This window comes from Spea bombifrons, chromosome 5, assembly GCF_027358695.1.
Source record: "Spea bombifrons isolate aSpeBom1 chromosome 5, aSpeBom1.2.pri, whole genome shotgun sequence".
Classification (NCBI taxonomy): domain Eukaryota; kingdom Metazoa; phylum Chordata; class Amphibia; order Anura; family Pelobatidae; genus Spea; species Spea bombifrons.
Window position 1 is genome coordinate 33849127 of NC_071091.1, and position 13939 is coordinate 33863065.

A 13939-nucleotide genomic window follows, 5' to 3' on the forward strand; every position below is an offset into this window, starting at 1 on the left:
AATAACATTAAAGAAATTAAATTTAGGCATGCTAAAAGCTTACTAATGACATAATAGTTTCTCTTCAAGTAACTTCTGTTAGTAACTTCTGAAACCATATTTGCCATTTATCTGATAAAATGTTCCTATTTTAGTAGATTTTTGTGTTGCGTGTTGGCCTTCTATGTTACATAGGTATTAAACTTTGTGCTCCAGATGAAAAATGTATTGCTGGTTTACAAGGTTTATTGTGTTGCTATGGATTCTTCACCTCATCTATTGTACAACTGGTCAAAATCGACAAAAGAAAAGAAGCAAAAATACAAAAGAAGTAGTCTGTTTTAAATACTGTGCCAGTATTCATTAAAAATAAAAGAAAATGAAGACTGTAGCATGTGAGCCATAGTCTAACTAAAAAAAAGTATTACAGATTTGGTCCCTTCATGAGGTGCATTGGGAATCCTGTTATTATATTTCCAGTAAAGAACAAGTTCTGACAGAGCATAGTTTATATATATTTTTTTTAAAAATAAAGAGTTAAATATTTAATACATGCGTCTGTTCTAGTCACTGCCAGAACTCCGATTTCGCCTTTTAAATTTGTATTTCACGAAGACTCACTGTCGGGCTAATGTGTTTGGAGAGAATGGAGAGGGCTCTTATTAAAATGGCACCCACCATACCATTTTGTAATGAATGTAATTGCTGAACAGTAGGGAATTATAAATGAAGCTACATTAGCTGTATCTTGCATTGCTCTGTGTCACAGAATATGACAGAACATAAGAGGGATCCTGTCAGTGAAGATGTAACGCTATTCTAAAGTTAATCAGACGTTTGCATCTTCATGCAGATTTCTACCTATTTACACAAAGTAATTTAAAGCTTTAGTGAACAGCTGTCTTTTTAATATGGAACAATGTGCAATGTGTTCTGAATATACGAGCAACAATAGAGTTATGTTTCTTTCCAACTTTAAAATGACAAAGATTTTTCCTCTATCACGGCAAGAACTTATTTAACTTGAACTCTTACAGGTATGGGTAAAATAAGTGTGTTTAAAACTGATGCTTAGGAGATTGTATGTTTAATATATGGAGGGGTGGGCTGAGTGTGGAGGGATAGGTTGAGGGGGGGTTGCATTAATGATAGGTTTTGATATACAATAATTAAAAACTGCAGCATGCACGTTTTCCTTTACGTACTGGTACTATTGGTCAGCCAATAGCGCATGGGTGTACAACATCTGTTTTGGGGTGTTTGGCAAAAGATGGGGAGGGGTTAGTCTAGGTCCAGAAGTAGTTAGGGTTGGCGGCATGGCCACATACCCACGTTACCCAAGGTCGTAAGGTGGTCATTACAATGGAGGTCTTGCTTCAACAGGGCAGACTTTAATTGGTTTTACAGTTCCTAGGCCTGTTGGGAGATTAGAGGATCTTCCCAACAGCTCTCGAACCCCACTGGTAGCAAGAGTGGGACAGTGGGGCTTCTACCCAGGACAGTGGGACTGCTGGAAGGTTGAATTATGCATTATGCATGACCGGTTCAGTTCATGTGTATACTATAGTGTCAGCGACAGTGTGTATGCGTGTACTGTATATGTATTGTGCTGCAGCTAGTCTGTGAGTTTGTGTGTATACTGTAGTGTCAATTAGTGTATACGTGTGTTTATGTATAGTGCTAGAGTCAGTATGTGTGTGTAAACAGAAAATGCCAGGGTCAGTATGTCTACTGTACTGTAGTGCCAGAGTCAGTGTTTGTGCATAGTGTTAAAGTGTGTGTGCTTGTGTGAATGTTGTTAGTAAATAGTGTGTGCGTGTGTATAAGAGTGTGGTGTGTGTATGGTGTTCTGTATGTTAAAGCATGGTATGAGTATGGCATGAGTGTGAATGTCAGCATATAGTGTAATATGTGTGTGTTAGTGTATGGTATTAGCATGAGTGTAGAATGTTGTTTGTGAGAAAAAGGTGTTAGCAGGTGTTCGAGGCCTAAGTCTTTACGGCGTAAAATAGTACTTATTGTCATAAAATCTGCAGACCAGGGTAATAAACGCAAAAAAACGTTTGCCTCCAAAAACAAAACCAAATTCGTCGACCCCTGATTGAGAATAATGTTAAGGAATGAAAATAATTATACAAACGCAACATAAAAACAACACAACTAGCTTTAGTGTAACATATAACATGGTTCAGATGACAGGTTGACAGAATGGAAGACCTTAGCTATGAAGAGCATCTAGGTAACAGTGTTTAGGTAATTTACTCCACACAATAGAATAGATCTGGAATACACTTCCTTTGGAGCTCATCCAAAGTTTATAGGAGTTTAGTTGATATGTTTTAATTTAAAGAAACACTCTCGCTCTTGTCATGTATAATGCACATTTTAGTCCTTTTTGCATGTTTTACCAAAGGCAAATTAATGCAGGTGTTCGTTTTTATTGGATGTATGCAATTTAAACTCCCACCAGTTTCTCATATATATGAGAATAAAGCCGACTGAACAGTGCATGTGTGGGTAGAACACTAAATTACACTGCCTGCTTAAGCAGGCGCATACTGGGAAGGAGGAAATTGAGACAGTATCATTTTCTAATGCAATCAAATGCACTGAAGTTATAGTTATACCGTATTTGCTCGATTATAAGACGAGGTTTTTTTCAGAGCAAATGCTCTGAAAAATACCCCTCGTCTTCTAATCGGGGTCGTCTTCTAATCAGACCTCAAATAGAGGTCTGATTAGGAGACTAAGATCCAGATCCCCCGCACCGCTGCAGGGGACCTGGATCCTCCTGTCTCAGCCGACCCCCCCCATCATACACACTTACCGGTGCTTCCTGCCGTGTTGCCGGGGCAGCGGGTTGACGTCTACGCGATCCGCGTAGACAACGTCCGCTGCAGCCGGAAGGAGGTGTGGCTAGCAGCGGGGGTTGTCTGCGTCCGTCGCATAGACCTTCCCCGACTGTCAGAGATCAGTCTGATCTCTGACAGCCGGGGAAAGTATACGCGACGGACGCATACAAACCCCCGCTGCTAGCCACACCTCCTTCCGGCTGCAGCAGAAGGCGACGTCAACCCGCTGCCCCGGCTGGAAGCACCGGTAAGAGAGGGGGGAGAGCGGGGGAAGGGGGGTGAGAGAGAGAGGGGGGGAGAGAGAGAGAGAGAGAGAGAGAGAGAGAGAGAGAGAGAGAGAGAGAGAGAGTGTGTGTGTGTGTGTGTGTGTGTGTGTGTGTGTGTGTTAGTTAGTTAAATGGGGGTATAGGGTGTGTGTGTTAAATGGGGGCATAGGGCATTTCTGGAGTGGCGTTAAGGGGGCATTTAATAGATCACTCTGCCTCCTGAAATGCCTTATACCTCCCTATATGCCACTCTTCCCCATAATATGCCTTTTAACCCCCTAAGTGGCAGAGTGGCATATAGGGGTATAAGGCATTTCTGGAGGCAGAGTGCTCTATACAATGCCTTTTAACTCCCTTAATGCCACTCTGCCTCCTGAAATGCCTTATACCTCCCTATATGCCACTCTGCCCCATAATATGCATTTTAACCCCCTAAATGCCAGAATGGGATATAGGGGTATAAGGCATTTCTGGAGGCAGAGTGGCACATAGGGGGTCAAAAGGCATACCATGGGGCACAGTGGCATATAGAGGGTTAAAAGGCATATCATGGGCCACAGTGCCATATTGGAGTGGCATGCCTGGGGGCAGATGTGCGTAACTGGGGGACAGGTTGGAAAATACAAGAAATAAAAACAAAAAAAATATTTTTCTCAATCATAGCTTTTATTAAACATTATTAACATTTACTGGTAAAACTTTTTTCCTTTGGGGTCGTCTTATATTCAGGCTTTTTCTTTTTTTCCTAAGTTAATATTCAGATTTTGGGGGGTCGTCTTATAATCAGGGTCGTCTTATAATCGAGCAAATACGGTAATAAAAAAAAACTTCAGCATCCCTTTATGCCGCTTTTGATACAGAGTTAAAGTTACAGAGAACCTTCCTCCCCTCATCACCAACTGTGAAAATTGGTGAAATTTTGGCACCTTTACAACACGTCTATTCTCTATTATCCCACCGAGACATATTTTTAGGATAGATGTATGCTAAACCAGTTGTGTATACCATAAACATTCTTGCCCTTATCACTTTTAATGGAAAGCTATTCAAGCTGCCAACTACACTTTTGTAAAGTGGATAAGCAGAAGGCTTGAGCTTCAAAAGTTGCATGTTTTAAACCCACACGCACGCTTAGGAGCTGCTCATTAAGTCTTCAAAGATGTGGTAAGTTCTGATAGACATGTTGTTTGGGGGCAAACATGGCTCATTGGCATCATATACAAAGTGTATTTATGGATTTCACACTTTGGCATCATTTACATAATTTAGATATTTCTATTGGTATAAAGCCTAACATATACATTTACTTCTCATTGGCATCATATAAATCATTAATATGTATTTATTCCTCATTCCTTATATTATACAGGAAGTGAGTACACCCCTCACATTTTTGAAAATATTTTATTATATCTTTTCATGTGAAGAAATGTCACTCTGCTACAATGTAAAGAAGTGAGTGTACAGCCTGTATATTGTACATTTGCTTTCCCCTCAAAATAACTCAACACACAGCCATTAATGTCTAAACCTTGGCAACAAAAGTGAGTACACCCCTAAGTGGAAACGTCCAAATTGGTCCCAAAGTGTCAATATTTTGTGTGGCCACCATTATTTTCCAGTACTGCCATATCCCTCTTGGGCATGGAGTTCACCAGAGCTCACAGGTTGCCACTGAAGTCCTCTTCCACTCCTCCATGACGACATCATGGAGCTGGTGGATGTTAGAGACCTTGGGCTCCCCAACCTTCTATTTGAGGATGCCCCACAGATGCTCAGTAGGGCTTAGGTCTGGAGACATCCTTGGCCAGTCCATTACCTTTACCCTCAGTTTCTTTAGCACGGCAATGGTCGTCTTGTCTTTGTACTCCTTACCTGGTTGACGCGACACACGCTTGACACTATCTGAACCAAATAAGCTTATCTTTATCTCATCGCACCACAGGACATGGTTCCTGTAATCCCTGTCCTTAGTCTGCTTGTCTTCCGCAAACTGTTTGCCGGCTTTCTTGTGCATCATCTTTAGAAGAGGCTTCCTTTTGGGACGACAGCCATGCAGACCAATTTGATCCAATCTCTGGATATGACGCTGAGCACGTGCACTCAACTTCTTTGGTCGATCATGACGAGGCCTGTTCTGAATGGAGCCTGTCCTGTGAAACTGGTGAATGGTCTTGCCCACCGTGCTGCAGCTCAATTTCTTATAGCCTAGGCCATCTTTATGTAGAGCAACAATTCTTTGTTTCAGATCCTCAGAGAGTTCTTTGCCATGAGGTGCCATGTTGAACTTCCAGTGACTAGTATGAGAGAGTGTGAGAGCGATAACACCAAATTTAACACACCTGCTCCACATTCACACCTGAGACCTTATAACATTAACGAGTCACATGACACCCAGGAGGGAAAATGGCTAATTGGGCCCAATTTGGACATTTCCACTTAGGGGTGTACTCACTTTTGTTGCCATGGTTTAGACATTAATGGCTGTGTGTTGAGTTATTTTGAGGGGACAGCAAATTTACTATATCCTTTATATGCCCATGCAAGCATGTGAGCTTCTTTATTCCACTTTTATCAAATCTGCCGAGGGCTCTAGCCCCAGATCCTGTGGAGACCTAGCAACGCCCCTGGCTCCAACTAGATCACTGTTGTTCAGTTGTTGACAATGTGATTTATGCAGCACAGTGCATTATGTACATAACTGAATCCAGTCTTGCAGTCATTGCAAATGCTCACTATATATGTATTATATATTATAATCATGACATTATATTATCTATTAAGATGATTATGGTTAGATGTGGCTAACAATGGAATCACTTTGGATCAAAGCTTTGTTCTCTTAATGTGCATGCTATAAAAAATGTGGTATTCAAAGTTAATGGCTTTTTACATCATATTATGATCAGTTTTATACACTTCTTTGCCACTCATATTTCCCCTAATAACACCCCAGACATGGGAAATAATTAAAGTAGCTGTCATTCATAAGCCAAAATTTATAAAAGCTTATACTTTTAAGTACAACTAGAGTCAAGTCAACTCCCACATCTCTGTATTAGGAGCTTGTGTGTGGAAAGCTAAATTCAATTCTGTATAATGTAAAATCCATGCCTCATTACCTCTTGGACATCTTCTCATTTCTTGGTCATAAATCCTATTACCTTGTATTACAAACTGCCATAAAAATCACAGATAAAATATAATTTATGCTCAGTGTACAGAAGCTAATGTTTCTGCTTCCTGAGAAGCAGAGTACCAGAAAATGAGAAAGTATGTATGCGAGACCTGGAGCTATTTATAGAGGCCATGTTTAACATGATAAACATATTTGGAAGAAACTTGTAGTTTAAAGATGCTATGTGGTTGCAACCTACAGATGTGTACCTGCCACATTGCACGGATATTCAGGAAAAGTTAATTCTAATTTGTCCCAGGTTTTAAACTCGTTCATGCCTTTAAATAGTTATTTTGTTCCTGTTAAGAAAATATCTACATTATAATCAGTATGCAGATTTAATAATGTTTTCCTATGAGTTAATATGGTAGTGATATTTATCTTCACAAATAAATTATTTATTTCATTTTCCAACTATTTAGGTTTCTTAAGATTTACTAAGAAATGTACAGAACAAAAGATCGTGGTGCTCCCTCTCTCACATTGCGAAATTCACACAAAAAGTTGGTTCAACATGGAAATTGTGGATATGTACACACTGGCACAATAAAGTTTCTGTTTTTCTTCCCCTTAAGTCTTTGACTTAAATATTATTTATAGGAGTGGCATGATCTAAATTACATTGTTCGCATTTTGCAAGGCTGGTGTATGGCTAGTAGTAGTGATAAATTTGATATTTTACATGGGCAAGATGCCCATTATAGAATCCTATTTCCACAAAATGTAACATAAAAACATGTATCATTTAAAAACAAAAAGCTACTTCATCTCATAAATGAACCTCATACACTCCAATTATATGTTTTACTTGCGGCAGAATATGAATAAAACTGTTACGTTACAGTCTGTAGTCTTACAAAGTGCCCCCCACTGCTGACAATTTACAGAGCAAACAAGGAATCATCTTTCTTCAACTAATCAATCACCAATATTATATGATAGTATTTTAACCCTAACCCTTGTCCTCGCTTTCTTTTCTCTTCATGCCTCTCTTTCTTCCCTACTTTCTTCTCTCTGCCCTCTTTCTTTTGTCACATGTAATAGCCAGGTTCCGCAATATTACCATTGAAGTAAAATTAAAGGAATCAAAGGCATGTGGGCCATTATCATAGTCCATTATTGTTCTGTTTAGTTACTAACCAGTACTACTTAATATATTGCAATCACAGTTGAAGCGGACCCAAAATATAGTTCTCACATCTGTTTAAATGAATAGTAAGGACTTGGACGCTAGCAATCTCTTCACAATAGACGCATAGTTGGTTGTAAATCTCCTATCCCCACACCTGATGCACAGACCTGCTAACCTCTTCCATATCAGGTGGTGGACCTTAAACTGGCTCATTTATTCCCTAAATGATAGGCTAGAGAAAAAGGTACCAAAAACAGAGCACAAAAGAGACAACCACTATTGAATGAAGATGTTGCTGACAATGTTCTCACTGTATAAAATATGCAGAGTATATTCAAAAATACCTTTACGTCAGGGCCTAGTATTTGACAGGCAGACAAGATTTCAAGTAGTCTTTTGAGCCGTGATTTCCAACATGGAAGCCAGCTTTATCGACATGCTTTATGATAAGTGGATATGCTTATATTTCAGAACTTCTCAAAGCAGTCCTGGAGACCTAGCAATCATTGGTGATTCAATGTGCTTCTGAGCCAAACCTAGTAAATTGCCTGCTACAAAAATGCCTCTCCACTTTCCACTTGCCTGAACGCCCCAAAGCACTGGTTACCCAGCAAAAAAATCTAAACCATGTATCTTCATGGTACTTTTTTAACATTTTGTGAAGGATTATGAAACAGCTACACATACTTGTCATACAACTGGAAAGAGATTAATATTCATGGAAACAAACAACCCACTGGCAAAATACTTTGAAATGCATTAACATACAACATCCATTGGAACATTTTCGCCTCGCTGTAATGGATGATGCACAAGGTGCACTGTTACTATTTAGACAGGAGAGGGGAGGGCAATTAAATCACACACTATGACTGGAAATGCAGAATTCATTTTACAGTAGCTTAAACTTCATACCTTCTAGATGAACGCCTGCACAAAAATGTTTGCATTTCCCACATTATCTGCAAAGTTGGGTAACAAAACCAAGCTTCCATGAAATAAACGAAATAAACATGAATATGTCCATATTTTCACTGTAAAACAATGAGTTTGTATTTCATGCACTAGGACAGTGTCATAGCAGCCAGTATCTGATTCAGTTTTCACATTTCAACAAATTTATGTAATTAATTGTAGATAAACTACTTAGCGACTCACATCACCACTTAGGTCATGCAAAATTTGCCAAATGCGCTGAAATTCTACTCTGTGTGGTTTCGTCAGGCACCAGTAGACACTTCCCTCAAGGTTTCAATCAAGTTACATTCATATAAACATTGAATGCTATGTTTAAAATGAGGCAGTTTACCAAGTCGCTTCGAAACCAATTAAAAGTTTCGGAAACCCTTTACAATCAGAATTGCTCTTTAAGTCTCTTTTCATCATCATACTTGGAAGCAGATTAAGATAATAGTGCTAGGTCTGCATTCACAACAAAGCATGGCAATGACTTTCAAGTCAATGGACTAACCATATGTGAGACAGTGTTGTCTACCATCCTAACAAGGTTCAGGCGCATAGATTAATTTTATGAATAACCTTGTTTAATGGGGACATGCCAGTTACACAGCTTTTGGCCAAGTAAAAGGTATCGACTTTAAGAATCACATTTGTGATAATTTGCAGCTATTCTATTAATTGAAATATGGCTTACCAGATTTGTGCATTTCCTAACTAGCTTCAATATTTATTAACCTTCAGGTGTTCTTGGTTAATTGCCTCCCTTATCATCCCATACATATATGCAGGTACTAATGACGTCTTATTTTTCATAAATAAAACCCTACATTATTCTTTTTTAGTTGTCAGAGCTTAATTATCACTTTTCCGGAGTATGTTAAGTGGGCATCAGGGATTGGGTTTAAAATAACGATGAGCTTCAAAAAGGAAGATTCAGATTTTAGAAGGCTGGTCCAAACACAAGAAAGTCATAAATGGAAACAATCAATACAGGGTCTTAGAGAAAAGATAATATTGGAACCTATCCATGTAAGCAACTGGATAAAGCAGCACATTATCATCTTTTGTTTAAAGTGGACACCTGCCCCACATGTAAGTCCTTCTGTCTGGCAACTGCTGTACCACCTGTAGCTCTATATTTTCTCCCCAAACGTATTACTAGAACACTTGTTCTCACATGGGAAAATTCAGAAATTCCTAAATGCAATTTTTAAAAAAAATAAAAGGCATGAGCCACCTTTTTCTACTCAAAGGGGTGTGGCTTAATGGTAGCCCCACCCACTCCATGCTCACTCTCGACTAAGCACTGGCCATTTTCTATCATACACAACTACTTTTGTTCACATTATGGCTGTGCACAACAACAAAGCTTTAGTAGATTTCCTACTTTTAAAAAGCATTGTCTTTTTTTCTGCAGTATACGTCGATAACTTCTGACCAATATTATTTAGCGTTAGTCTATTACATTAGCATTAGTTGGAATCTGGAGAAGGCATAGCACATTTTTAGTAAGGGATCATTTATAGATAGAATGGACACATCTAAATCACTGCTATGGTGGCACCAATAATATGGTAGTTGCCTCCTATAACATCATAACTTTCTGTATGACACAAGATGAAACATAGTTATGAACTATGTATTACTATTTTGCACTTACTGGCTGCAGGAGGTAGATAAGGGAAGAATCCTGTATAGTGATTACTGGACTAGGGACGATATCAACAGCATGATAGAGCGTCTCTACCGAAGCCATAGTCTGGTCAAAGCGGCCACCAAGTCCTCCCAACGCTACTATCACGTCCACCTATAATACAAATAGGAAATAGGTTATCAGTCGCCAGTACTATTGGAAACAGAAAAAAAAAAGTTTAGTACAAAGGTAGTGTTATTTTGCATTAATATCAGGTTTAATTATATTCTTGCAGCAAAGTCTTTGAAGTTGTTTTTGCCACAGGTCACCCCAACAGCTCATATTTGACTCAACTTTCCCTTTAAGTGGGGATTTCGAGGCACTATATGTGTGTCAATATGTGTTGTGTTATAGCACTTTTAATGACCAGATGTTTTTTACTAACAGTTTTAGATTTTCTTAACTTACCTATAGGTTGCGAGCATCTGATAATTTGAAAGAACAGGTTTATTATAACAAAGCAATGATCAATGCCTGTTTGGAATTATACCTCTTTAATACGCCCTTAAGAAAAGCTGTAGTTATTGATATTTTCATGGAAATTATTATGCTGTCCTGAATCAAGCTTTCATATCTAGATTTGAAGTGCTATTAGATTTATCTTAAATTATGGATAAGAAATAGACTACAGATTGAACATTTTCTGTACCCTGCAGTTCAAAAATATGTTCCTCTTCAAAGTTTCCCAAGACTAAAAATGACTATTCTGCCTTCAAAATAAGCAGCATTTATTTTGTGGATTTCTAGGATGTTAATTTGCATGATTTTGTGTTAATCGACTGTGGCAATTTGGGATTTGAGGTGCATGGAGGTGATTTTGATAATGGACTCTGTTACCGCTGAGCAGAAAAAAAACCTGCCCCATTAGAAGAATTATTCTACTGAGCGACTTTAAAAGAGAGTACCTATGGGGGCATATAAAAATGCATTCACTAACAACAAACATATTTAAATGTGAACTGAAGCTGTTAAAATAATAATTATAAGAATATAATCTCTAAACACACAGTGGATTTTCATCCTTTGCACACAATCCATAAAAGCAGGAAATGACTGGGCCATTGAAACCTTGATTCTTTTCTTTTTCAGACATTCTGTTGTAGATTTGCTGGTGTACTTGGGACCATTGTCCTGTTGCATGACCACATTTCGGCCAAGCTTTAGCTGTCAGACAGATGACCTCACACTTGACTCTAGAATACTTTGGTATACAGAGGAGTTCATGGTTGACTCAATGACTGCAAGGTTCACAGGTCCTGTGACTACAAAACAAGCCCATATCCCTCCACCACCATGCTTGACAGTTGGTATGAGGTGTCTGTGTTTATATGCTGTGTATGGTTTTCACCAAACAGAGCACTGCGCATTATGGTCAAACATCTCCACTTTGGTCTCGCCTGTCCAAAGAACATTGTTCCTGAAGTCTTGTGGTTTGTTCATATGCAGATTTGCAAACCTAAGGGCTGCTGCCATTTTCTTTTTAAAGAGAAGAAGCTTTCCTCTGGCAACCCTTCCACACAAACCATACTTGTTCACTCTTTTTCTAATTGTACTGTCATGAACTTTAACATTTCACATGCTAACTGAGACCTGTAGAGTCTGAGATATAACTCTTGGGTTTTTTGCAATTTCTCTGAGCATTGCACATTCTGACCTTGGGGTGAATTTGCTGGGACATCCACTCCTGGAAAGACAGGAAACTTTCCCCTTGTAGAATGATGGACTGGAATTGTTTAGAAATTTCCTTTTAACCCTTCCCAGATCAATGGGCAGCGACAATTGCTTCTCTAGGATCACTGCTGATGTCTTTCCTCCTTGGTATTTTGGTAACACATGTCTCAATGCTCCAGACATGCAAAATGCTAAAATGTTGGCTTTTATAGAGGTGGACACACTCGCTGATGATCAATCAGCACCTGTCTGCTACTTAGCATCTTTATTACTATGGAAGCAGTAAGGGTGGATTTTCACACAATGCTTCTCCATTTTGGCTTTATTTTTGTTGAATAAATCATGACACGGTGTAATATGTCATATGTTGTTGTTGTTCATCTGAGTTTGTATTTACCTGATTTTTAGACCTAAGGAATGTATGATTGTTATGTCCTTATATGTAATACCACAGAATTCAAGGAGGGTGTACTTTCTTTTTCACACAACTATATATATCTGTAAGTTAACAGAGTTTTACAAACTTTATTCTCTTCGAGTGACCATTGATTTGTTTGAGCTTAAAGAACCACAAGAGAGTGGTGTCAACGCATGCTGTCAGGGAACAGAATGTTAGCAGCATCGTATGGTGGCAGCTAAGACCCACTGCCAATCTCTCATGACCATTGTCCTGATGTTTAACAATGCCTTTTAACAACGCAGCTTTAAATTGTGCATTTGTGGTGCCAGTTTAATAGAACGCTGTCCACTACAAATGCACACCAGTTTCCCTATTACAAATAAAGGAGAGAAAAAAAATCAGCTGCAGTTGCCCATTATCCCTAGCATAAAGCACAGGGTTATTCTGTCCTCATTTAACATTTGCATATGTGGGCAAGTACAATGCACAAAGTAAAAGGTATTAGAGAAATGATGTGCCATGTGTTTGTCTGTCTTTTGGTTATAAAACCAGTCAAGCAGGAATTCTTAAGTCTACACAATGTTCACATGTATTAATGAAGCAATTATTTCAAGTTTTATTCAGTTTGCTTCAAGGGGAAGGAAAGTATACAGAATATAAAGAGATTGATTAAAAAAAGGTTTGTGGCTGGCTCGGAACAATGAATTTCTGTGGTCTAACAGTTTGATGATTTAATGTAAAGTAAAGGGGGCCCCCATGCAGGCTGGATAGGGAAAAAATATCAGATCTAAGTAAAAACAAATGATCTGACAAAAGCAATAATAGAGAAGTACATTTTAATAAGCCTGTAAAATATAACCCCAGTGAATGCAGAAAAGTACAACGAGCAATTGGAGAATTCAGCTCTGAAGTTTTATATCCCGTACTTGCAATAACAAGCAGCGTAAAAAACAAAGAGTATGCTTGGATTTTGACAGCCTGTATAAAATATCCTGTTGGGATTCCCTATGCTAAGTCACATTAAATTTCAATGCATGACTAATGAATCATATCTAAATGGAAGCCAGCATTACTACAGACGGAATAATGGCTGTGATTTCTGAAAGGGTAAAGATGAGGAACAGGTTGTCCTGCTATTTTGAATGATCAAACCAAATGACAGTTCAAATGTACCTTTGCATTTCTTAGCGTCCTTTTTAATCATTCAGATAGTTGTGATCCCGACATTATGGGTCTATAATTTAACATTATTTTGACAATAGGAACTAATGTAGTTGTGTATCTGCAGGTGAAGTTGGTTCCAAAGGATTTTTATGCTGTCAACGAGGGATAAAAATGTATTTTTTCTGGCCTACAAAATGTTAATCCCTTAAATTGAGCAGGGCAAAAACTTTTACTCATATCCAAAAAAGTGAGGAAAGTGGATGTTTCTCCACTATCCTTAACTGTAGAGAATGTAGAGAACTGTAGAGAATGTTAGATCAAGTGATGAGAGCAGATGTACGCAATAGTTTGAAGAAGAGGAAACAGGGCTCAAGTTAGTGTATTGTTTTCATCAGTTTTCATAAGCATTGCTTACTACAAACATCTTGAAATTACTCATTGCATCTCTAGACTCATCTTTGTGAGCTACTAATTATATTGAGAAACCTATAAACACATTCTGCTGTTGTATATACACTACAAAGGTGTCTGGACCAACAAAATTAGTTTTTTCTTTTAAAACATTTATACATAAAATTTTAATTGGGAATAAATCTAAAAAAAAGTAATTTCATAGGATGGATACCACTGCAGAAAACATGAAT

General features: G+C 38.4%; 1 protein-coding gene across 1 annotated transcript in view; it reads right to left on the reverse strand.

Moving 5' to 3' along the window:
• The window catches only part of TPK1 (thiamin pyrophosphokinase 1), a 186980-nt gene that overhangs the window by 88495 nt on the left and 84546 nt on the right, over positions 1-13939 (reverse strand). The window contains exon 7 of the mRNA XM_053466015.1: positions 10028-10174. Within this exon, the coding sequence (XP_053321990.1) occupies positions 10028-10174 (147 nt within the window). The remainder of the gene's footprint in view (positions 1-10027; positions 10175-13939) is intronic.